This window comes from Kryptolebias marmoratus, linkage group LG5, assembly GCF_001649575.2.
Source record: "Kryptolebias marmoratus isolate JLee-2015 linkage group LG5, ASM164957v2, whole genome shotgun sequence".
Lineage (NCBI taxonomy): Eukaryota > Metazoa > Chordata > Actinopteri > Cyprinodontiformes > Rivulidae > Kryptolebias > Kryptolebias marmoratus.
The window spans coordinates 5,324,980-5,350,172 of record NC_051434.1 but is presented as its reverse complement, the minus strand read 5'-3'; the positions used below and the strand labels follow the sequence as shown (position 1 = coordinate 5,350,172).

Genomic DNA, 25,193 nt, shown 5'->3' with positions numbered 1-25,193 from the left:
AATTCATAATCACTTGGGTTCAATCTCGAAGCTTTTATTTTGAAAGCGGATGAGAACAGTCGTCGGGCCGTGAACCCGGAAGTGATTTTTGTTGTAGCAGAAGCTACGAAGAGAGCAGGTTTCTTTCATTGCGTGTATTCTACGTTTCAAGGCAGTTTTATATCTATCTTGTGAGGCGTCTTAATAGAAGTTGTGCTCTTTACTTTCTTTGTGAATAATTTTAGCTGACTTGTCTCTCGCGAGTGTTAGCTTAGCATGCTAAGTGAAAACAGCGATGAAGAACTGAACATCAGCGAGAGGGAGACAATTCGGAGAGAAGATTGATGTTTCTGCTGTCATGAAATCCTCAAATGTGAATAGCGTTGGAGATAACTAAATGAGATGGACAAACCAACACACAGTGGTAGGCAGAAATCAATGGGAATGATCAGTGTTTTTGACGCTTCTGCACTGATAATAAACATAGTTGCCTTTATAAATTTATCTTTGTGTTACTCTGATATAGATTTATAGTCCCATTTCTAACTATAACTGAGTGGCATCATCACTCAGTTGTATGTCAGCGACAGAATTTGTAACTAAACTCTGTCCTTAACAATAATTAGGCGGCAGATTCTTTTTATTTTATTTTATTTTTTGCAACAGGGTCAAAAATGAAAACATTAAAAGTGTTTCGTGTTTGCTTCAGTTAATGTAGTCCAAGTTGTAAAATGGGATGTCCAGCTCCAGTTTGCAGTTCTGCAGCCTCGGACCTGGTGAAATGTATTATGTTAAATCACACATTCTGAACAATATTTTATATAACATTATTAATAGGCAGAGACAGGCATAGGCCATAACATTTTACACCCACTTTTGTCCACTGGGAATAATCAGATAAAGAGACACTGACCTTAAAGGGCTTTTAAAACCCCTTTAAGGTCATAATTTCAGTCTGTGATCAGCACACCTCAGTGATTCTCCTTTTTTTCACCGTCATACACACCTAAACAACAGCTCACAGCGACAGGTCTGAGTTAGACAGCCCTAATCTGTCCTACAAACCAGCAGAAAACCCCACACTGTAAAACCATGACAAGAAATTTAAACTGGAGAAATGATAAGATCATAAATTCAGTTTACTTGATGCCATAACACCATTTTGATGTTGTGGTGTACCTTTACACCTTAAACCAGGTCATGCCTAGTCAGTGAAGTCAAGGTCTCAGCCAGAATAAATTTACTTTTTAATATTTTAAAACTGTTAATTAGAAAAATATGTACTGAATCTATGTAGTCTCATTATGATATAAGACTGTTTCCTATAACTTGTTTGGTTTTCTGTTTCCTGCAGACGTCCAGCAGCTGTTGGTGGTCAAAAAGGAGTTTCCTCCTGAGCAGCAGAACTGGAGTCCCAGTCTGGACCAGAAGACCCCACAGATTAAACAGGAACCAGTGGAGGATGATATCATAGAGGTTATATTCAGCCCTGTTCATGTAAAGAGTGAAGATGATGAAGAGAGACTTCAGACTTCTGAACTTTATCTCAGCAAGACTGAGGAGAACAGAGACTCTGCGGGACCAGATCCAGATCAGTATTTAAATTCAGACCCTGAAGAAAAAATTCCAGATTTTTCAGAGACCGATGTCAGTGATGAAATCTGTGCGAACAGTGAACCTCCTTCAGCTTTAACCTTTGTGAGAAATAATAAAGTTCCTGTCGGTGAAGCAGGATCTGAGAGCGGTAAGAAGTTTCACAGCTGCACTGAATGTGGTAGAACATTCAGCCAGAGGTCAGATCTATCAAGACACCAAAGAGTCCACACAGGAGAAAAACCTTTCAGCTGCTCCATCTGTAAAGCAGCGTTTGCGTGGAAACATACGTTAGTGAACCACATGAGTGTCCACACTGGGGAAAAACCGTTCAGCTGCTCCGTCTGTACAGCAGCCTTTGCGAGGAAAAGTGGCTTACAGCAACACATGAGAACGCACAGTGGAGAGAAGCCTTTCAGCTGCTCCCTTTGTGATCAAAAGTTCAGCAGTAAGCAGAATCTAATTTATCACATGAGATGCCACACAGGAGAAAACCCTTACAGCTGCTTATTTTGCAACAAAGCTTTCCCGTGCAAAATGAGTTTAACGGAGCACACAAAAATCCACACTGGGGAGACGCCGTACAGCTGCTCGGTCTGCGGCCAAAGTTTCGGTCGCAAGTTGTGTCTGACTCGTCACATGAGATGCCACAGTGAAGACAAACCCTTCAGCTGCTCTGACATCAAACCCTTCAGCTGCTCTGACATCAAACCCTTCAGCTGCTCTGTTTGTAAGGCAGCGTTTAAAAGAAAACATGATTTGGTGGTACACACACGAGTCCACACAGAGGAAAGAGCCTTCAAATGTTCTGTTTGCAGCGCAGCTTTTAAAAGGAAATACACTTTAGTGGAACATTCAAGAGTCCACACTGGAGAGAAGCCGTTCAGCTGCTCGGTCTGCGGCCAGAGCTTCAGTTTCAAGTCAAGTCTGACTCATCACACCAGAGAACACAAATGAGACATTCACAGGTTTCAGGTTTTTCAGGCGATGATTTGTTCTTTATTTTATTTATTTATTTGAAAGGGGACAGTGCAATTTCATAAAATGCAACATTTTTAAAAAATGTGATGACTTGATCGTCCCAGTAACTGGAAGGAAAATATAAACTAGAATCACTCAGAGACTGCAAACCTCCACCTAGGCCATAGGGTCACTGATGCTATCTCTTAAAAAAATTGTACAATTCGAACTGTGATCCCGATCACCACCAAAATGTAATCACTTGTTTGTTAAACCGCAACATTTCCTGAAAATTTAATCAAAATGTTTTCATTAGTTTTAAAGTAGTCTTGATAACAGACAGACAGACAGACTACCAAACTAGCACTACAGAAAACATAACCTTGGTGGAGGTCATGAGGGCAAATTCAGTCACTGTGTATTTTCATCTCAAGCAGTAGATGAAACATTTGGAGAAGAAAAATGATAAAAATAAGGTTTTAAATGTCCAAAGTGCTACATGCTGAGTACAAGAGTTTTGTACTCAGCAGAAAATAAAGACAATATGTGGTCTGTTATACCCCAGTGTTTTTAAAGTACCTGTTCTGTATATTTTTGTCATACAAAAAAAAACAGCACTCCATAAATATTTTGCTTCATTCACATCTGCTATCAACAACAAACAAATGACAATACAGACATTTGATCTTGTGTTGCATCATTTTTTTATATAAGTTCTGATATTTTGTATGTTTATAAATTACATATAAAACTGTCAAAACAATACAGATACATTTGTGACTCCACAGTGTAAGTCAAAGAGAAAATAAAGGTTGGGAAAATCAGTCCTTTTCCGCTCTTATTTTGAAAGCAGTTTGGAACGATCAGCCCGGAAGTGATTATTCTCTCAGTAGCAGTCAGATAATTTTAAACGATGTTTAATTATGTTGTTTCAGTGTGTGTGTATTCTCCATACAAATCTACTCTTATTCGTTTCTAGTATACGTGGAGGTTGTGTTCTTACCCTCATCGTGAATAATTATTTTTTTATACTTGTCTCCCGGAAGTAGCAAAAGTCGGAAGTGTTAGCTTAGCATGTTAGCTAAAAACAACGGGTCGGGACCGAAGAAACGAGCGAGAGGAGCAACAGTGAGGACATAACATGGACTCTCGTGTTGATGGTACCTGCTTCTCTCTACCTGTTTATTATCATTATTATGAGTAACAACATTTTGTTACCTTTGTCCGTCGATCAGGTTAAGATTCACCTGACAGCTTCACAGAATATTTTGTCGCATTTCACAACAGAGTTAATTAATAAGGTTAAATTGCTGTTTATATCAGAGGTGATTTGTTCAGAATTTCCTCCCAGTCTTTTAAAAAATAAAGGGACTGGCTGTATAAAAAAAATAAAAAGGTTATGTTTTGATAGGTGATTAATGTCAAATAACATTATAGTTGTCATATTAGTATAATTTGATTTTTACTTACAGTAGGCCTATCTTTACGTTTTTAGAAAATGCATTTCCTCCTGTTCAGATAGACATACCTTCAAGTCAGAGTTTAAATTAGATCACCAAAAAAAAAAAATCATATTAGTTAAAATTACATTTCAAAGCCTCCAAAGCTGAGACTTTAAGAAAATTAAGTTAAAGATGTCTTTAAAAATGCTTAACTGGCTGTTGTAATATTTATTAGATAAACTTAAAGTTGCTTTTTAAACATGTTTGTGCTCAACACTGTTGATAGTGTTTATCTAATCTAAGTTAGATAAACACTTAAAAACTGCATCAGCAGTTGTTCTGAGAGAGAAAGTTTGTATAAAAAATGCATTTACCAGAAGTTGTGCCCATAATTCACATAAAGCATCATGTAATATAAACATGATGGATACATTAACATCAAAACCTAAGCCAGAAGGAAACCTTTACCTTTTTAAATTTAAAAGTTTGGACTGAATTTATGAATTTATTTATGGCATAAAGTTGCTTTTTACAATTTTTTTAGTTTCTTTTTCGTGCACAAATCTAGTTGCTGTTAGTGATGAATGGAAATTAGTAAAAATTTAAATTATCTTGTTATGACATAATGTCTTTCATGCATTGTTTGTGTTTGTCTCCTGCAGGCATTAAAGAGGAGTTTCCTCCTGAGCAGCAGAACTGGAGTCCCAGACTGGACCAGGAGGACCCACAAGTTAAAGAGGAAGAGGAGGAGGCCGATATCACAGAGTTTATATTCAACCCTGTCCCTGTGAAGAGTGAAGATGATGAAGAAAAGCCTCAGCTCTCAGAACTTTATCCCAGCAAGACCGAGAACAGAAACTCTGTGGGACCAGAACCAGATCAGTATTTAGAGTCAGATTCTAAAGACAAATTAGATGACAACTCGGAGAACAACGAACCTCCTTCAGTTTTCAGCTTTGTGAGAAATAAAACAGTTCCTGTAGGTGATACAAGATGTGAGAGCGGTGAGAAGCTTTACAGCTGCTCTGAATGTGGTAAAACGTTCTGCCAGAGGTCAGCTTTGTTAAAACATGGCAGAGTCCACACAGGAGAAAAACCTTTCAGCTGCTCTGTGTGTAAAGCAGTTTTCGCATGGAAACATGCTGTCGTGCAACACATGAGAATCCACACAGGAGAGAAACCTTTCAGCTGCTCTGTCTGCGAAGCAGCTTTCGCATGGAGGTACGCATTAGTACAGCACATGAGGACGCACAGCGGAGAGAAACCTTTCAGCTGCTCTGTCTGTGAAGCTGCGTTTGGGAGGAAAACCAGCTTACTGCAACACATGAAAAGGCACAGCGGAGAAAAACCTTTCAGCTGCTCTGTTTGTGGTCAGAAGCTGAGTAGTAAGACAGGTCTAAATTATCACTTGAGACGGCACACTGGAGAGAAACCATTCAGCTGCTCTGTTTGTGAGGCAGCCTTTGCAAGGAAAAGTGGCTTACAGCAACACATGATAAGGCACAGTGGAGAGAAGCCTTTCAGCTGCTCCCTTTGTGGTCAGAAGCTCAGTAGTAAGGAAGGTCTAAATTATCACATGAGAATCCACACAGGAGAAAAACCTTACAGCTGCTTGTCTTGTAACAAAGCTTTTCATTGTGAAACTAATTTAAGGGAACATCTAAAAACCCACACTGTAGAGACACCATACAGCTGCTCAGTCTGTGGCCTAAATTTCAGACACAAATACGCTGTAACCCGTCACATGAAATGTCACAGCGAAGAGAAACCGTACAGCTGCTCAGTTTGTACGGCAGCCTTTAAAAGAAAACACGATTTGATGGGACACCTGAAGATCCACACAGAGGAAAGGCCTTTCATATGTTCTTTCTGTAGTGCAGCTTTTAAAAGAAAATGCACTTTAGAAGAACACTTGAGAATCCACACCGGAGATAAGCCGTTCAGCTGCTCCGTCTGTGGCCATAGCTTCAGTTACAGGTCCCATCTGAGTTATCACAAGAAAGAACATACGAGAGAAAAACCTTTTAGCTGCTCCGTCTGTAAGGAAACCTTCAAATGGAAGACAGCTTTTTTGCAACACACAAAAACCCACGAAGAGAAACCTTTCAGCTGCTCCATCTGTAAGGAGGGCTTCAAATTTAAATCTGCTTTTTTACACCACACGAGAATCCACAAAGAAGAGAGACCTTTTAGCTGCTCCATCTGTAACGCGACTTTCAAATGGAAACACTGTTTGGAACCACACATAAGAAGCCATGCGGGAAAACTCCCCTTCAGCTGCTCAGTTTGTAAGGCAGTATTCAGAAGGAAACAAGCTTTAGTAAAACACACAATAATCCATACAGATAAATAACCCATTTGCTGTTCAATCTGTGATCAAAGCTTTAAGATGGTTAGACAGTTTATTTCCTATTTTAAAACTTCTTTGTTTAACATTCTTCAGAAAAATCATGGAAAAATGCATTTTTCGTCATAATTTTTGTTGTAACTGGATGTTCTGTGTTATTTGTGTGTTAGAAATCAGTGTTTTCATAACTTGTGGGATTTCAGAATAAATGAACATAAGTGCAAAATGTGTTGTTGCTTTCTTAAATTACCTCCTCAGAGAAACTTTCACAGTTGTTTAAATGTAAAACGTGTTTTGTTTAAGTAGTAAAAAAAATAAAAGCAGTCATCAGTAAAGTGTATTCCCCAAACCTAGTTAGTCCATGACACATAGTTTAACTTTAACACACATACCATTTAACTTCTTTTAACATATTTTATTTTGCCACCAAAATGAACATAAAATAAGCAAACATGTTTCGGGTTAGAAAGTATCCTCGTCACGGTTAATTATTCCAGTAATTTTTAAGATGTTTGCTCTTTTTAGCAGATTCTCGCAGAGCTGGTGACTCCGCATGCAGGAATCTGCTCAACAATAAAATAACACAATAAACAAAGATTCACGCAATACAAACTGTGTCAGGCTTTTATTCCTCTTTTCATGGACAACAAGTCCTGTGGATTTGGAAACGTGCTCTTTTTTTGCCAAACTTACCAGGGCGGAACCAAATATTTCTCCATAACATGGGAACAAATTAATATACCAACAAGTCCTTAATGATGCGTTATTACGTTAAATTGTTCCGTATTGTTTTGTTTTGTATTCTGTTTTTTTTTTAATAAAGATTATAAAAAAACAGGAGAAAATAAGCAACAAACAAAAAAAGTCCTTAATGATGGGGGGACGCGGCTCGACGTAACACCGGCGCAACACCGGAAGTGACTTTTTTCGAAGCAGCATTAGCTGTAAACAAAAGGCTTATTCTCCCAGTGTGTTCATTCTTCTTACTAAGTCAGTCTTTTATGTATATTCTAAACGTCTCTAAATGGGAGTATTGCTCTTTATCTCGTTTTTTTTGTGAATACATTTAGTTGACTTGTCCAGAAGCGACAAAAATCTTAAGTGTTAGCTTGTTAGCTCCAAGGGAAAGCAGACTGTTTCTGATGGATCTTAAAAGGAGGAAACTTTCAGCTGTGATCGAGTTAAAACCTCACAAGTTCAGGTGTTAAAAGCACTGGAGAAAAGACAACTAACCGAGGAGGACAAACCAGCACACAATGAGCAGATGGACTCTCAAGTTGATGGTACAATCTTATACATTTTTAAAACAATTTGTTTTGTATTTACACTAAGGCTGAAACTAATGACTATTTTGCACCTATGATGGATGAAAGCATGAAAGGCGTGTATTTCTTGAATGTCTGTAGTTCTAAATAAAAGTTTTTCCTTAAAACCACGGGACTACAACTTTTAAATATTGATTCGGAGACACCAAACAATACAAATAAACAGGAAATCGGCTCCAACAATGTAAAAAACATTCAGACAAAGGCCACTCCAGGACACCAGCATCGGAGCACACAACAAAAACCTAAAACCTGTGCTCACCCTAAAATTCACATTAAAGTAACTCACATGAAGCAGCATGGGCCACTCACAAAAATTACTGAATGCCATTACTTTAACAGAGTAATGAGTTGAGAGAGAAAATGCTACATTTTTTAGCTTTGCAAAGAGTTTTGACAAGAAGTATTACAGACAGCGTGTTGCTACTTTCAAAGTGAAAGTGACAGAAGATCAATTAGGTAAACATTTCAGCCAGACTGAAATATATTTTTTTTAAGTTTTAAATCTGTCAAATTAGACAAAAACATGACTGAATTTATGTAATTATATCAGAAATCTTTATAACTTGTTTTGCAGATGTCCAGCAGCTGTTGGTGATCAAAGAGGAGTTTCCTTCTGAGCGACAAAACTGGAGTCCCAGACTGGATCAGGAGGACCAGAACCCCCCACAGGTTAAAGAGGAAGAGGAGGAGGCTGACATCACAGAGTTTATATTCAGCCCTGTCAGTCCAAAGAGTGAAGATGATGAAGAGAAGCCTCAGTCCTCAGATCTTCATCTCAGTCGGACCAAGGAGAACAGAGACTCTGTGGGGCCAGATCCAGATCAATATTTAGACTCAAACCTTGAAGATAAAACTTCAGACCTTTCAGACGTCTGCAGGTCAGATCATTTAGGACACAACAGAATCAACAGAGGAGAAAAACCTTTCAGCTGCTCAGTTTGTTGGGCGGCTTTTGGAACGAAAGAGCATTTTGTGGAACACATAAGAGTCCATAGAGGTAAATAATTATTCACCTGTACTCTTTGTGGTCAGAGCTTCAGTAAGGTTAGTTTTCACAGCTCACATGAAGCTTCACAAAGGAGGAAGACTTTTCAGCTGCTCTGTTCGTAAAGCGACCTTTCAATACATTTTATCACAGATGATGTGAAGCTGCTCGGCTGTCAGCAGCCAAAGCATTCAGTGTTGTCCTTAATGTATTAAATGTATTGAATGAAATTCATTTGAAAAAATAAATTACCTGTGAGCCAATTTTCTTGTAACTTTTTAAAAAAATGTCATGAGCAAAAGTTTTTGACAGAATTGATTTTTTTTTACTTTTCTTTACTCAATAGGTGATTGGTCCACAAGTAAGCTTATGTTTATTGGTTAAGGAAGATGAATGCTTTCTAGCACAGACACTATTAAAACCGCAGTAGCTTTGCTAAAGTAAGATCTACTTAACTGCTACGGATTTCCATAAAACTAAACTAAAGATGCCCAACTATGGTGTCCTCAGTCAAGTGTTGTGCAATCACAACCTTCCCCAGAAGCTCCAGAAGCAGACACTTTGGTCCTTTTAACTCTCAAAAAGTCCTGATAACTGTTTGGTCCGAAACCATCTTCCATGTGCCCTTGCAGATGAAACACAATTTAGAAAGATGTGTGACTCTTGCTTTGAGATCTTATTATTCCACCAAAATAGACAGATTTCCTGTAACTTGTCTGTGTTTCTGTTTCCTAGACATCAATCAGCTGTCTGTGACCAAAGAGGAGTTTCCTCCAGAGCAGCAACTCTGGAGTCCCAGACTGGACCAGGAGGACCTAAAGCCCCCAGGCATTAATCAAGAAAAAGAAGAAGCTGAAATATTTAAGTCCAGTTCTGTACCCGTGAACAATGAGGATGATGAAGAGCTTCATCCCAGCAAGACTGAGAAGAACAGAGACATCGTGGGACCAAAACCACATCCAGATCAGTACGTGGAATCAAACTTTAAAGACAAAACTTCAGATTCTTCAGAGACGGATGTCAGTGATGGAAACTGGGAGGAGCACAGTGAACCTCAGTCACGTTTAAACTCTGTCAGAAAAAACAAAGTTTCTGCAGGTGATAGAAGATCTGAGAGCAGTAAGAAGATTTATAGCTGCACTAAATGTGGTAAAACATTCAAACGCAAGTCATCTTTGGTTCGACACAACAGAATCCACACAGGGGAAAAACCTTTCACCTGCTCTGACTGCAAAGCAACTTTTGCATTTAAATATCGCTTAGTGCATCACGTGAAAATGCACAACAGAGAAACACCTTTCAGCTGCTCTGTTTGTAAAGCAGCTTTTTTATTTAAATATCGCTTAGTGCGACACATGAGAGTCCACGCTAGACAAGAATCTTACAGCTGCACTGTTTGCGGTAAAGAGTTTAGCAGGAAGAACTGCCTAATTTCTCACATGAGTCGTCACACAAAACCTAACAACTGCCCAATCTGTGGTCGAAGCTTTGTTCACAGGTCCAGTCTAACGTCTCATATACGACTTCACACCGGAGAGAAACCCTTCATCTGTTCCATCTGTCAGGCAGCTTTCAACCGGAAACAAAGTCTTGTACTACACACAAAAACTCACAGTGGAGAGAAGCCTTTCACCTGTTCCATCTGTCAGTCAGCTTTCAAATGGAGAGCAACGTTTGAACGACACACAAGAACCCACTGCGGGAAACCTTTCAGTTGCTCAGTTTGTAAAGCTGTGTTTGGAAAGAAACTGCATTATATGGAGCACATAAGATCTCATAAAGGTAAATAATCTTTCAGCTGTACAGTTTTCTGTAAGTTTGGGTTTCATGTGAAGTGTCACAAAGGAGCACATGAAAAGACGCAGTAGAGTCGTTCTGCTTTGTTGATCCACGGGTTTGGTTTAAACTAACATTTAAAAAGTCTGATCCACACCATTGTTCCTGTGAGCCAGTGTTTCTTGGAATTTTTTCTACATTGTCTTGAGCAATAGTTCTCCAGGTTGATGACAGTCTTTCAGTGATTTTACTTTTTCACACGTTTTTTTGAGAAGAGAGGATATAAATCAGCTGAATATTGATACTTATTTTTTCTAATTATGTAAATTCAAAAGTAATACTACATAGTCAAGTATCTTTGCTTCATTCTTACCCGTTACCACCAACAAGACATGGATGTGTGAAGTAAATTTTTTGGACACACAAAATATATCTTTTATATTTTAAAACCAAACGTTTAGAAAAATACTTGACTGAAATTATGTCAGTGATAGTTTTATTGATGACAAAAAACTGTTCTCTGTAACCTGTTTGTGTCTCTGTTTTCTGCAGACGTCCAGCAGGTCTTAGTTTCCAAACATGAATCTCCTCCTGAGCAGCAGAACTGGAGTCCCAGACTGGACCAGGAGGACCAGAAGTCTTTACAGATGAAAGGAAAACATAAGGAGGCTGATTCAACACAGTCCACAATCAGTTCTGTCTCTGTGAAGTTTGAAGATGATGAAGAAAAACCTCAGTCCTCAGAGCTTCATCTTATCCAGACTGAGAAGAACAGAGACTCTGTGGAACCAGAACCAGATCAATATTTAGAATCACATCCTGAAGACAAATCTTCAAGATCTCCAGACATTTATCAGCCAGATCTGCTAACACACAACACAATCGACACAGGAGAAAAACCTTTCAGCTGCTCCATTTGTAAGACAACGTTCAAACTGAAAACCTCTCTCGTGCTACACACAAGAACCCACTCTGGAGTGAAACCTTTCAGCTGCTCCGTTTGTAAAGTTGCCTTCCTAACTAAATATACTTTACTGCAGCACATGAGGACCCACACTGAAGAGAAGCTGTTCAGCTGGGACCAGAAATTTGCTTGGGCCTCAGCAGCCAAAGCACGTCAGCACATCACTTCAGGCAAGGAATGAAGCTGAGATTACAGCTGGTGTTTAGAGACTGATACTACGAATGATGAACTCAAAGAGAAACAAACCTGCTGTCCATGTCTCATTTCAGGATGTTTTTCAGCTTGATGATGTTTAATTGTGTACTTCTTACACCACTCATTCATTATATTTATTGCATTTTGCTGTATTTATGTTAATTAATTTTTTGTTATTTATTAAAATATTTATTGTCATTACCTTATAAATCAAGTGACACAAATATTTAATGGTTAGGTCAGAGCTCGTCGCAGAAGACATCATTTTTCGATAGGGGTCGTTTGCTGTGTAGCTTCACCAGAACTGTCACTCGTTCTTTTGTCATAGATAAGATGTTATTGTTTTTGTGATACACAATTCAATGAAATTTTATAAGAATCTAAAGTATAGAAAGGAAAAATAAAAGCATTACAAGTAAAGAAAATGCAAAAATAAAATAAACAGCACTTAAAAATATATTGTACTGAATATTGCACTTCTGTTATGACAAAATGTGTTGATTCCTCTGTGGGAATCTAGTCATTGCATAATATAGTGTAATAATTGCTGTATTGTTAAAACTGTCTTTCAGTCTTTTTGTCCTTGACTTTATTGCCCTGACACGCCTTCCAGAGGGTAACAGTTCAAACATGATATCCAGGATGTGATGGACTGTCAAGGATGTTGCAGTAATTTAACATTTTATGTTCACTTGCAGGGGAATTAAATTCAATGATGGATACTTGTAAAGGTTCTTGATGCACTCAATATTTATAGACCTTTGTTGCCAATAAAGTAAATACCTAATGTTTCCCATGCATGTATAAGACATTAATGCCTCTAGAGAATGTAATTTTAACATGTAAAATTAGAAAACATGCATTACTTTGAATATTTTTTGTCAAGTTACTTTGTTGATGATTTTAAAATATTTGTTCAGTCCAAAGTACGAGTTGTTTTGATTAAAAGTTAGGATATATAGTGTATGGTCTTTTTTTCTAATAATTCTTATGACAAGCTCTTATTTTGAAAGTGGATAAAAACAATCATCGGCATCGGTGAACCCGGAAGTGGTTTTCTCGTAGGAGTACCGTTTTCTTTCAGTGTGTGAATTCTCCACGCTGAACTAATATTTTGCGTCTCCTGTCAACGCGTCTGAAGGGCCTTTGTGCTCTCGGTCTTATTTATGAATTATTTTAGCCGACTTGTTTCCCGGAAGCCGAAGAAGTCGGATCGGTTAGCTTAGCGTGTTAGCTGAAAGCAGCGGGTCGGGACCGAACAAAAGAGCGAGTCAGACCGAAGCTTCGACGGAGAGCAGGCTGCGCTTCTGATCGTGGAGATGAAGAATTGTGGAGTTCAGGATGCGGTGATGTGAAAACCTCAGAGGATCAGATATTAATGGCGCTGGAGAAAAGACAGCCAACTGAGGCGGACGAGCCAAAACTCAGCGAGAAGATGGATTCTGACGTTGACGGTATCCATGTTCCTCTGCGTCTCTTTAACTATTTCTCACCCATCTTTGTCCACTGATAGGAATCAGATAATTAAGTTCTGATTCAACCTTTAGAGCTTTCTTATTTGTTATGTCTAGTTTGTGTTCCATTAAGTTCCCACAAGAAAATCTTCTTAAAAGTTCAGTTTTAGTAAATATCTGTCAATCAGCATATTAACAGTGTTTATGTAATATTTGTTTTCTGCAGGCTGTTTTAATATATGATCAAACTGCACTCCTATCTTTACTTATTAGGATAATACTTTTCCCTTACTGACAAGTCTGAATTGAACTTATCCAAATATATCATTCCTAATAGTAAATATTAGATTTCAAAGTCTCCAAAGCTGAGAATGTATAAGAAAAAATATGTTAAATATGCCTAAATAATCCTTAAAGATGTGGTTTTTAATGCAGATATCAGTAACTTCATATTTTTCAGTCTATTAAGTGTTTCATGTACCTCAGCTGTCATTATTCCTGAAGCAAAATGTGTCAGATTTATTATTCATGTGTATTAGGCTTTCAGCTGCAGATATCCACAAGTTCTTCTTATACAGATTGAAGGTTTTAGGTACCTGAAATTCAATTCTAAACAGAATAAAATTCTCATTTCAGGCATCTACAATGTAGTTGTTACTAGTCATATATTTTAACCTGAATATGTTTTAATTTTGGATGTTTACAATGATTTATATGACTATTAACAGTGGGACTACAGATATCTGAAATGTTAAAACTCTTCATATGACTCTGTGGGTTACACAGGTAGACAAAAGACAACATATTTTCTGCACAAAGCAGCTCAGGATTGCCCTAAAGGTCTCTAAGATTACAGTATCACTTTTGAACCGAACAGTGTTAAATGTTGCCGTCTTAAGCTATGTTACCCTAACATAACCAGGTTCCTCAAGTGAAAAATTAACTGATTAGGTTCAAAATTCACAAAAATATGAACGTGCTATTCTGAACACATTCAGACACAACACTGGGACAGGTATGACTAACCGGACTTATTTGACTGAAAAATGAGCTTTTGACAAGAAATGTTACAGACATCTTGTTGCTACTTGTTGCTTTGAAGGTGAGGGTGGCAGAACGTTGAGCAGTGGTCTCAGAACTTCAACTTGTTTCTGTTTCCTGCAGACGTCCAGCAGCTGCTGGTGGTCAAAGAGGAGTTTCCTCCTGAGCAGCAGAACTGGAGTCCCGGTCTGGATCAGGAGGACCAGAAGCCCCCGCAGATTAAAGAGGAACAGGAGGAGGCTGACATCACAGAGTTTATATTCTGTCCTGTTAAGAGTGAAGATGATGAAGAAAAACCTCAGTCCTCAGAGCTTCGTCTCAGCCAGATTGGGGAGAGCAGAGAACACTTTGTGGGACCGGAACTTGATCGATATTTAGAATCAGATTCTTTAAGGGCAAATGTCAGTTATGGAAACTGCTGTGAGGAGAGCAGTGAACCCAGCTTAGACGATAAAAGATGTGAGAGCGGTGAGAAGCTTTACAGCTGCTCTGAATGTGGAAAAACGTTCTGCCAGAGGTCAGATCTGTTCAAACACGGAAGAATCCACACAGGAGAAAAACCTTTCAGCTGCTCCATCTGTAAAGCAACTTTTGCATGGAAATTTGCTGTAATACAACACATGAGAGTCCACACTGGGGAGAAACCGTTCAGCTGCTCTGTGTGTAAAGCAGCTTTTACGAGGAGATACTCTTTAGTAGAACACATGAGGACGCACAGCGGGGAGAAACCTTTCAGCTGCTCTGTCTGTGAAGCTGCTTTTTTCAGGAAAAATAACTTATTGCAGCACATGAGGATACACAGTTCAGACAAACCTTTCAGCTGCTCTGTCTGTGAGGTAGCCTTTGCAAGAAAAACGAGCTTACTGCAACACATGATAAGCCACAGTGGAGAGAAGCCTTTCAGTTGCTCCCTTTGTGGTCAGAAACTAAGCAGTAAGGTAGGTCTAAAATATCACATGAGAATCCACACGGGAGATAAACCTTACAGCTGCTTCTTTTGTAACAAAGCTTTTCACTGCGAAAAACTTTTAATGGAGCACATTAAAATCCACACCGGAGAGACGCCGTACAGCTGCTCAGTCTGCGGCCAAGGCTTCAGTCACAAATCTGCTGTAACCCGTCACATGAAATGTCACAGTGAAGAGAAACCGTACAGCTGCTCAGTTTGTACGGCGGCATTTAAAAGAAAGCAAGATTTGATGGGACACTCAAAAATCCACTCAGAGGAGAGGCCTTTTGTGTGCTCTTTTTGTAGTGCGGCTTTTAAAAGGAAAATGACTTTAGAAGAACACTTGAGAATCCACACAGGAGAGAAGCCGTTCAGCTGTTCCGTCTGCGGCCAGAGGTTCACCTACAAGTCAAGTCTTACTCATCACATGAAGGATCACACAGGAGAAAAACCTTTCGGCTGCTCAATTTGTAAGGCAGCGTTTAAAAGAAAACCGGACTTAATGGAACACGTAAAGATCCACACAGAGGACAGAGCGTTCATATGCTCTTTTTGCAATGCAGCCTTTAAAAGGAAATCCACTTTAGTATCACACACAAGATCCCACACCGGAGAGAGGCCTTACAGCTGCTCGGTGTGTGGCCAGAGCTTCAGCTACAAGTCAAATCTCAGCTTTCACATGAAAAGTCACACGGGAAAAAAACCTTTCAGCTGCTCCGTCTGCAAGGAGAGTTTCAAATTCAAATCCACTCTTTTACACCATGCAAGAACTCACAAAGAAGACAGACCTTTTAGCTGCTCCATCTGTAACGCAACTTTCAGATACAAACGCTATTTAGAGCCACACGTGAAGAGCCACGCAGGAAATCTACCTTTCAGCTGCTCAGTTTGTAAGGCGGCATTTAGAAGGAAACGGGATTTGGTGAAACACAAGAATTCATGCACATAAATACTCTGCAGTCAAATCTTCAGACATGTTTCCTGATCTAACAGTCTCATTATATGATGGTTAAGTGTATTTTTTGTTATGAAGATTATTGTTTTAACTTAAAGTCCTGTAAGTCAATGTTTTCATAATTTCTGGAATTTCAAAATAAAGGTGCATGAGTTGAAAACTTCTTGTTGCTTTCTTAAATCATCTCAGAACAACTTTCACTCTCATTTAATAAACAAATTTATGATTTGCTTTGTTTCAGTGGTAAATAAAAGGTTTGTTATCTAAGTCTTTTACTATTGTAACACAATAGTTGAACTCGTAATTATGACTTTGAATCATAACAGTGAGTTTTACAGTCATAATTATGACTTATCACAGTAATTTGTTTTTAATGCTTCTATCTTCTGAGCCAAATAAAGGAGATAACTCTGAATTTTTGTCTGAACAGCAGTTTGATTATGTCAAAGTATTTCGTCTTCTGCTCCCTATAACATTAACGTTTGGTTTCAGTTGGTGGCGCTAATCCGCCAATCCTTTGTTTTTCCATATCCGAATCCGAATAAAATCGAAGAAGAAGAAAAGGAAGCTAGTTTAAATGGAACTCCCCAAGGCAGTATAATTAGTCCTATATTATTTAATATAATGATTAATGATATTTTTAGTAGTATAGATAAATCTTTTGGCGTCTCTTTATTTGCAGATGATGGGATTATTTGGAAGAGGGGAAGGAATATAAAATTTGTTAAAAGGAAATTACAAGAGGCGGTAACGAGTGTAGAAAATTGGGCATTAGAATGGGGATTCAGATTTTCAATATCCAAATCAAAAGTAGTTGTTTTTTCAAATAAGAAATTAAATATTAATATCAATCTCAAATTATATGGGGAAGAAATTGAAAGAGCAGAGGAATTCAAGTATTTGGGTGTCTGGTTTGATAAAAAACTTACGTGGAAAATACACATAGATAAAATAGTAGGGAAATGTAAAAGAATTCTAAATATAATGAGATGCTTGAGAGGTAAAGAATGGGGGGCAAATAGAAAAGCGCTAAAATCAATCTATGTTGGATTAATAAGATCAGTTATTGATTATGGAAGTATTTTATACAGCTCAGCTTCAAGTACATTATTAAAAAAAATAGACAAAATACAATATCAAGCTTTAAGGCTTTGTTGTGGAGCTATGAAAACAACTCCAGTCTCAGCTCTGCAAGTTGAGATGGGCGAAATGCCACTAGAGATTAGGAGAACACAAATAGCCATAATATACTGGGCCAATATTAAAGGACATAATGAAACTCATCCTCCACTAAATACTCTCCAACCTTGTCAAGAAAAAGAAAAGAAACAATTTGATAGTTTTGGATGGAAAATCATGAATAAAATTGAAGATATAGGAATGAATAGTTGTCAAATCAGTCCTGCTGTTGCTCTTCCTATTATCCCACCATGGATCCTTGGAGAGGTCGAAGTTGATCTAAATTTATTAGGAAAAGGGAGAGAAATTGAAAGTACTGAAGTAGAACATTATATTGGAAGGAAATACTCAGAATACATACAAATTTACACAGATGCATCTAAAATGTTAACTGATAAAGTAGGGGTGGCTTTTGTAATTCCAGATTTAAATATTATGAAAAATAAAAGAATAAATGATAAACTAACAGTATACACAGGGGAGTTAATGGCAATCCTCATGGCTTTAGAATGGGTTGAAGAAAGTAGGGAGGAAAAAGTGGTAATATGCTCAGACTCAAGTAGCGCAATAATAAGTATTCAAGAAGCACAGTCCGAATCAAGACAAGATATTATAATGGAAATAATGCACGTAATCTTCAGGGTTAAAAACTATGGGTCAGAGGTGAGATTAATATGGATTCCTGCTCACATTGGAGTGGTAGGAAACGAGTTGGCGGACAGGTTTGCCAAAAGTGCTGCAAAAAAACCTAATATGGAGTTAAATGTTAAAATTAGTAAAAAGGAGATAAAGAATATAGTAAAAGTATATGGTAAAGATAAATGGCAAGGACAGTGGGATAGAGGAAGTAGTGCCAGGTTTTATTACAGTATCCAGGAAAAAGTTGGGGAATTAAGAAAATGCAATAGAATAAAGAAAGAAGAAGATATTATATCGAGAATGAGATTTGGACACACGGGATTAAACAGCACACTCAAAATAATTAATAAACATAATACAGGTTGTTGTAGTCAATGTGGACAATTAGAAACTGTTGAGCATATTTTTGTGGAATGTAATAAGTATAGAAATGAAAGAGAAATATTAAATAGGGAGTTAAATAGAAATAAAAGTACATTAGAGATTAAAGAATTGCTTAAAAGATCATCTGGAGATGTAGTTTTTAACAGCATGTTTAGATTCCTGAGAAGAACAGGGAATTTAGGAAGGATTTAAGTGAAGTTGAACATCTAATCCATACTCCAATTCAGAAGGTGGCGGTAATGCACCTAAAAGTTGTTTGCCAACCGCCATAAAAAAACAAGAAGAAGAAGAAGAAGGAAGCTAGTTTTTGAAGCAAACAACAGAAGCTAAACGCCTTGTATATATTCGCCAGGCTGAGTCAGTCTTCCGTGAGTCCTGTAAACCTGTCTTATTAGTCGCTGAGTCTTTTCCCTTGTTTGTGAAGGTTTTTATTTTGGAGCTGAATTGTCTTCGGTAGCACCAAATGTCACAAGTGCTAGCTTAGCATGCTAGCTTGAAGCAACGGTTGACTGAGCGAGTCGGAGCGACGCTTCGATGGAGAGAAGACTGTTCCGATGGAGATGAAGTCCAGTGATTTCTGCTGTTATCGTGTCAACACCTCAGAAGTTCAGATGTTGAGAGAATTGGAGAAAAGACAACGAAATGATGGAGACGAACCAACACAAAGTGAGTGTCCAACTTGGCTACAACTAATGACTGTTTTACACCTGCTTAACAGATGAAAATATGAGCAAAGTTAAACAGTTTGAAATGCATTTTTTCTACTGAAACTTGAACACTGGCAGTGAAGTTCTAGACCTGGAGACAAATGTGTAATATATATTTTAACTACAACTAAGAGTAAACCTGGAGGCAGGTTTTATAAAGTTGTGTATACAATTAATTGTTGAGGGATATTCAGACCTCTATTCGATCAGGAGACACTAAACAATCACAGATGCAGAAGATAATCAGGAGAGCCAGCTCTCCGGACCAAGACTCAGCTGTCCCCCTAAATCTCAAGGATAAGGGACTTTCTGTACATATCTGGACAAAGAAGGTGGTTTTTTTGAGAAGGCATTGAAGGAAGCCACATGACAAAGAGAGAGACAAACATTAAACAGAAGAGGGAGTATCAGGTTTCATCTTTGCAGCACATGCAGTGCAGTTTTGAATGTTATCTCCTGACAGTTTCACACTAATTTGCATCTAATCCAAAACTTGCCTCAGGTGGACTAGACCAACAAATAACCTAAACCCTCTGGAGAAAAGGAAGGGCGAGTGATTTACATGAATTTAGCTTGCATAAACGGAGCGACTCGCTGCAGTTTTAAAGCTCCTCAAATAAAAAACAAAACTTGTTCAAATAACAAGAGAAGAGGTTCTCAGCTCTTTGGATTGATTGAGAGCCGACATGATATGAAACACTGTAGGTTTACTCTTAAACATCCGTTTTGGTCCCAGTTTTGCTCCAGAATACTTTGTGACATTTAAATACAGACACCAATATGATTTAGAGACATACAACCACCATGTGAACTGGTGGTTGTAGATGTTTATATGTAATCTTATAACAATTATTTAATTATTTATGTATAACAATTTTATTGTTCTTCATTCTTTCATTCTGTGTGTTTTGATGTTTGGTTGTCTGTTGTGTATTTGTTTTTGGCTTTTTTAATCCTTTTTTTGTTGTCTATTGGTCAAGTTGTTACTAAAATTAGAATTTGTTCTCACCTGACTAACCTGGTTAAATAAAGGTTTTATTTTTATTAATAAGATAATTTTATATATATTGGATAGATGACAGGCAGTAATTTAAAGCAAGGAAAATATTAAAATAATTATCTTCCTTAAACCAGAAGCATATGCCCTTTATTACGAGGGGTTGCCTTTATGTCAAGGAAAAAGTTTACCCACCAAATGTTGCTGTATAATTTGCATAATGGATGAATGCTGACATGAAAACTGTTTCCTGTAACGTGATTGTGTTTCTGTTTCCTGCAGATGTCCAGCAGCTGTTGAGGATCAAAGAGGAGTTTCCTCCTGAGCAGCAGAACTGGAGTCCCGGTTTGGACCAGGAGGACCAGAAGCTTCCAGGTCTTAAACAGGAAAAAATGGAGAGCGAAATCCCAGAGTTCACTTTCAATCCAGTTCTTGTGAAGTTTGAAGAAGATGAAGATCCAGATCGATATTTAGAGTCAGATTCTAAAGACCAAAGCTCAGATTCTTCAGAGATGGAAGTCGGTGACGGAAACTGGGAAGACAGCAGCGGATCTCAGTCAGCCTTAAACTCTGTCAGAAATGATGAAGTTCCTGTAGGTGTTACAGGATCTGAGAGTGGTAAGAAGATTTACAGCTGCACTGAATGTGGTAAAACATTCAACCGCAAGTCCTGTCTGATAAGACACGAAAGAATCCACACCGGAGAGAAACCTTTCTGCTGCTCTGTCTGTAAAGCAGCGTTTGCATTTAACTATCTCTTAGTGCAACACATGAGAACGCACAGTGGAGAGAAACCCTTCAGCTGCTCTGTTTGTGGTCAGAAGTTCAGTAGGAAGGACTGCCTAAACTCTCACATGAGATGTCACACTAAAGAAAATTCATTCAGCTGCTTTTTTTGCGACAAAGCTTTTCCGTGGAAGGAAAAGTTAGAGGAGCACACAAGAACCCACACTGGAGAGAGGCCTTACAGCTGCTCAGTCTGTGGCGAGAACTTCAGCCGCAAGTATATTCTAAACTGCCACATGAAACGTCACACTGGGGAGAAACCCTTCAGCTGCTCCGTCTGTCAGGCAGCTTTCAAATGGAAACAAAATCTTGTGCGACACACAAGAACCCACGCAGGAGAAAAACCTTTCAGCTGCTCAGTTTGTAAAGCAGCGTTTGGAAGAAAACAGGACTTTGTTGAACACACAAGAATACATGCAGGTAAATATTCCTTCAGCTGTATTTTCTGTGGTCAAAGCTTCAGTAAATTTTAGATTTTACAGGTTGTACCAAGTGTCACAAAGAAGGAAGACTTTTCACCTGTTATAAAGCAGTCTTTCAATACTCCTTATCGGAGCACACAAGAAGACACTGAAGAGAAGCTGTTCAGCTGCAGCAGAAGATTTCTTCGGCTGTCTGAGGCCAAAGCACATCAACAGCAATGTTCGGGCAGTGAACTGAGCTAAAATTACAGCCGATTCTATGATGAACGCAACGGCAAAAAGCACAGGAGATACAAATCTGTGCCTCATGGCTCATTTTAGGATACACTGATGAGTTAGCTTAATGGTACTTTAAATGTTATTAAATAGAGATTAGCTCCTGCATTTCTGATCCCTGTGAGGTTCAAATGAACATCCACGTCTTGATTGTTGCTTCCAATGAACAGTTTGTCTTGAGTAAAAAATACCAAGTTTCTAATAATCTTTCAGTTTTTCTTTAAAATATGTCCGCTTTTTTCATACAATTCTTTGTACTTGACCTTTTTAAAGAGAAATACTGTGTTGAACCCCTGAACCCTAACCTGTAAATTATAATGCAGTGGATAAATCAGCTAGAAATGCTTTATTTTGTAGGTCCTGTCAGGTCTTTATTACAGTTTTCTGTTACTTAAAGACATGAAACTTGGATACTATTTGTTTGTTTGTTCATTTTTTTAGACCCCCCACTCATCCAGTTATTAACTTTTTTTTATAACACTCTTAAAATCATGATGGGATATGAAATTTACAAGAAAACTGTTTCCTGTAACTCGTCTCTGTTTCCTGCAGACGTGCAGCAACTGATGATGACAGAGGAGTTTCCTCCTGAGGAGCAGGACTGGAGTCCCAGACTGGACCAGGAGTCTGAAAACCCCACAGACTTTAAACTGGAAACAGAGAAGACCGACATCACAAAGTCCAGTTCTGTTCCTAAGAAGAAAGAGGATAATGAAGAGAAACCTCAGTCCTCAGAGTTTCATCTCAACCAGACTGAGGAGGACAGGGACTCTGTGGGACCAGATCCAGATCAGTATTTTGAATCAGATGCTGAAGATAAAACTTCAAATGATGGAAACTGGGAGGACAGTGAACCTCAGTCAGATTTGCACTCTGTAGAGACTGATAAGCTAACTGTTGGTAACTCCACATATGACAGCAGTAATAAGGTTTACAAATGCAGCGAATGTGGTAAAACGTTCACGAGCAGGTCCAACCTGTTGAGACACAACCAAATCCACACAGGAGAAAGACCCTTCAGCTGCTCCATCTGTAAGGCAACTTTTAAATGGAAACAAAACTTTGTTCAACACTCCAGAACCCACAGCGGAGAACGACCTTTCAGCTGTTCCATCTGTAAGGCCGCTTTTAAATTTAAACAACATCTTGTGCGACACACAAGTACCCACACCGGAGAGAAACCTTTCAGCTGCTCCATCTGTGAGGCGACCTTCAACTGGAAACCGAATTTTCTACGACACGTAAAAACCCACACGGAAGAAAGACCTTTCAGCTGTTCCATCTGCAAGGCTGCTTTCAAATCTAAGCAAAATCTCGTGCAACACGCGAGGACACACACCGGAGAAAAGTCTGTCAGCTGTTCCATCTGTAAGACGACTTTCAGATCTAAAGGACATCTCCTCCAACACATAAGAACCCACACAGGAGCAAAACCTTTCAACTGCTCCGTTTGTAAGGCGGCGTTTGGGAGGAAACGGGATTTTGTGGAACACGCCAAAATCCATGCAGGTGAAAAGTCTTTCAGCTGTAGAGTCTGAGGTCAAACATTCAGTGATGTCACATGAAGTGTCACAAAGAAGGAAGGGGTTTCAGCTGCTATAATTAAAATTAAAACCCTTACCTGCAGCACATGAGAAGTCACACTGAAGAGAAACATTAGTTTGGGGAGTTCCAAGGAATTTAAACGGAGCTTGTAGCTGTTTTAATAAATAAATTTGTGCTGTTATCATTATATGTACACAAGTTAGGCAGCTATTTAAGTGCCGGGGAGCAGTTAGGGTTTAGGTGTCTCGCTGAAGGACACCGTAACATACGAGCACGGCAGGGAATTGACCTTTTCGTTCCCAAGATGGCTGTCAAAGCACTGCACCACAGCCGCCCTTAGCTCCTTTGGTGCACAAGTTTCAATTTATTGTGGGCAAGGTCAGTTTTGACCCTGTTTGGATTATAGTTGGATAAATCATGAACTGATGTCAGTGACGGTTTTGATGCCGACATGAAAACGGTTCTTCTGACTGATCTGTGTTTCTGTTTTCTGCAGACGCTCAGCAGACGTTCATGACCAAAGGGAAGCTTCCTCCTGAGCAGCAGAACTGGAGTCCCAGACTAGATCAATACGAACAAAAGCCACCACATATTAAAGAGGAGCAGGAGGAGGCTGACATTATAGAGTTTATATTCAGTCCCGGCCCTGTGAAGTTTGAAGACGATTAGGAGAAAACCTTGGTCCTTAGAACTTCATTCCAGCAAACCTGAGAACAGAAAATGCGTTGTGAGACTGGATCCAATATTTAAAATTGAATTCTGAAAACAAAACTTCAGATGTTTTAGAAACAAAAACCACACAGGAGGAAAAACCCTTTTAATTTCTAGAGCAGTCTTTTTAACTAAAAATAAATGACTGCAGCACATAAAAAAATCACACCAGAAAGAAACCTGGTGTTCAAAAAGAAATTTGCTCGGCTGTCAGCAGCCAGAACACGTCGGAGCTTTAAGCAGGCAGCTGCTTTATGAAGACTGACATTAATGTAAAGAAACTGCAAAAAGCACAGAAGATAAACTGTTTTTGTTATGCCTGATTTTAGGACTTTTTTTATGGGTCTGTGTCAAATAAAACTTACTGGAGATATAAAAAAGGTGCATCTTTGATCATTTGGTGTAGTTTGAGTGAAATCTAAATTCATTCCACTTTTTAGTTTTCTTTCCTATAAACCTATAGTTTTTCTTGATGGTTTTCACAGAAACGTGTTTTAAAGCCACCTGAATGCACCTCTTCTGCGTTTGAGCTTTTCTCAATTTTAAAGACACAAATTTCAGACACAGTTCATCTGCTGTGTGGTTTATCAGACTTGTTGCTTGTTCTTTTGTCATAGCGAGGCTTTTATTGCCGCTGTAATACACAATCCATTGAAACTGGATACAAATTCTTAGTCCAGAATGAAAAACAGAAGCAATTTAAATAAATAAAATACAAAGAAAAACAACAGTCCAAAACTCTGACTATACTGTAAGAGTATAATATAGTTTAATTTAGTGGAAATTGATTTGTTGAGCTATTCCCTTTTGTTTTAAATGTCAAAATGTGGTGAATTTACTGCAATAATTGTTGTAGTGTAAACTTTCCTTCAGTGTTTTTATCCTTGATTTTATTGCCCTGAAACACCTTTCAGAGGGTAACATTTAAAACCATTAATGATGCTGGAAGCTGGATTGAGGGAGTCTAATTTGTAAATGTTCTCAGCAGGAGAAAGAGAGCAAGTTATTATTTATTTCAGTAGTGGTGGTCACACTCTGCAGTTCTCTTCTCTGTGCTGCTATTTCATGCCAGACAGATTTATCCTAAGATTAATTTTTTGATCGGATGAGCTGAGGGTCTGGTTAATTGAAAGCAAATTATTAATAATTGGGGGGTGCACATTATTGTGGTTTCTTAATCATCGGAGTAAAGTAAAGTAAAACAGCTCAAAAAATACATGCATAGAGAGGAGGTTTTAAATGTCAGGTCTTCATTGTTGGATATATTGTTGAAAGAATCGATTTCAGTCAGTTCTACAGGTAAAACTAAAAAAATGCAATTATCTAGCCTCTTAGGCAAAGCATGCCATAGTTCTGTGTATTTAATAAAGTCTTCAAAAGGATGTAATTTGGTAAATATAATTTAGATTGTTTATTGATTGTTATTCCATGCCGGTAGGTGGCGGTAGTGGGCATGCGCCACTCGGTTTATCCAACCAAAGAGTGTTTACAGTTAATCAATCAATCAATCAATCAAATTTTATTTGTATAGCACATTTCAGCAGCAAGGCATTTCAAGGTGCTTTACATAATTAAAAAA

At 38.4% G+C, this 25,193-nt stretch overlaps 5 protein-coding genes across 6 annotated transcripts; all 5 read left to right on the top strand.

The window, feature by feature from the left end:
• The first annotated feature begins 65 nt into the window (after positions 1-65).
• Positions 66-3,546, top strand: LOC108243928 (gastrula zinc finger protein XlCGF7.1). The gene is made up of 3 exons (XM_037975809.1): positions 66-403; positions 1,334-2,245; positions 3,512-3,546. Exons 1-3 carry the CDS (start codon positions 382-384, stop codon positions 3,544-3,546), a joined length of 969 nt encoding a protein of 322 aa, XP_037831737.1. The 5' UTR covers positions 66-381.
• LOC108243924 (gastrula zinc finger protein XlCGF57.1) lies at positions 3,387-6,542 on the top strand. Its single transcript, XM_017429682.3, has 2 exons — positions 3,387-3,692; positions 4,637-6,542. Exons 1-2 carry the CDS (start codon positions 3,674-3,676, stop codon positions 6,325-6,327), a joined length of 1,710 nt encoding a protein of 569 aa, XP_017285171.1. The 5' UTR covers positions 3,387-3,673; the 3' UTR covers positions 6,328-6,542.
• A 691-nt stretch (positions 6,543-7,233) lies between these two features.
• On the top strand, positions 7,234-12,533 carry LOC108243919 (oocyte zinc finger protein XlCOF28). 2 transcript variants are annotated; one of them, XM_025008932.2, is made up of 5 exons: positions 7,234-7,604; positions 8,224-8,646; positions 9,370-9,601; positions 10,121-10,416; positions 10,963-12,533. In XM_025008932.2, exons 1-5 carry the CDS (start codon positions 7,586-7,588, stop codon positions 11,553-11,555), a joined length of 1,563 nt encoding a protein of 520 aa, XP_024864700.1. In that variant the 5' UTR covers positions 7,234-7,585; the 3' UTR covers positions 11,556-12,533. The 2 variants fall into 2 exon arrangements, with proteins under 2 accessions (XP_024864700.1, XP_017285164.1); XM_017429675.3 differs by having other exon boundaries at positions 9,370-10,416.
• An 89-nt stretch (positions 12,534-12,622) lies between these two features.
• LOC119617012 (gastrula zinc finger protein XlCGF26.1-like) lies at positions 12,623-16,383 on the top strand. Its single transcript, XM_037975623.1, has 2 exons — positions 12,623-13,023; positions 14,188-16,383. Exons 1-2 carry the CDS (start codon positions 12,948-12,950, stop codon positions 15,960-15,962), a joined length of 1,851 nt encoding a protein of 616 aa, XP_037831551.1. The 5' UTR covers positions 12,623-12,947; the 3' UTR covers positions 15,963-16,383.
• Positions 16,384-18,445: 2,062 nt separating this feature from the next.
• LOC108243918 (zinc finger protein 605) lies at positions 18,446-25,193 on the top strand. The gene is made up of 4 exons (XM_017429674.3): positions 18,446-18,836; positions 20,157-21,080; positions 21,911-22,867; positions 23,400-25,193. Exons 1-4 carry the CDS (start codon positions 18,725-18,727, stop codon positions 23,570-23,572), a joined length of 2,166 nt encoding a protein of 721 aa, XP_017285163.3. The 5' UTR covers positions 18,446-18,724; the 3' UTR covers positions 23,573-25,193.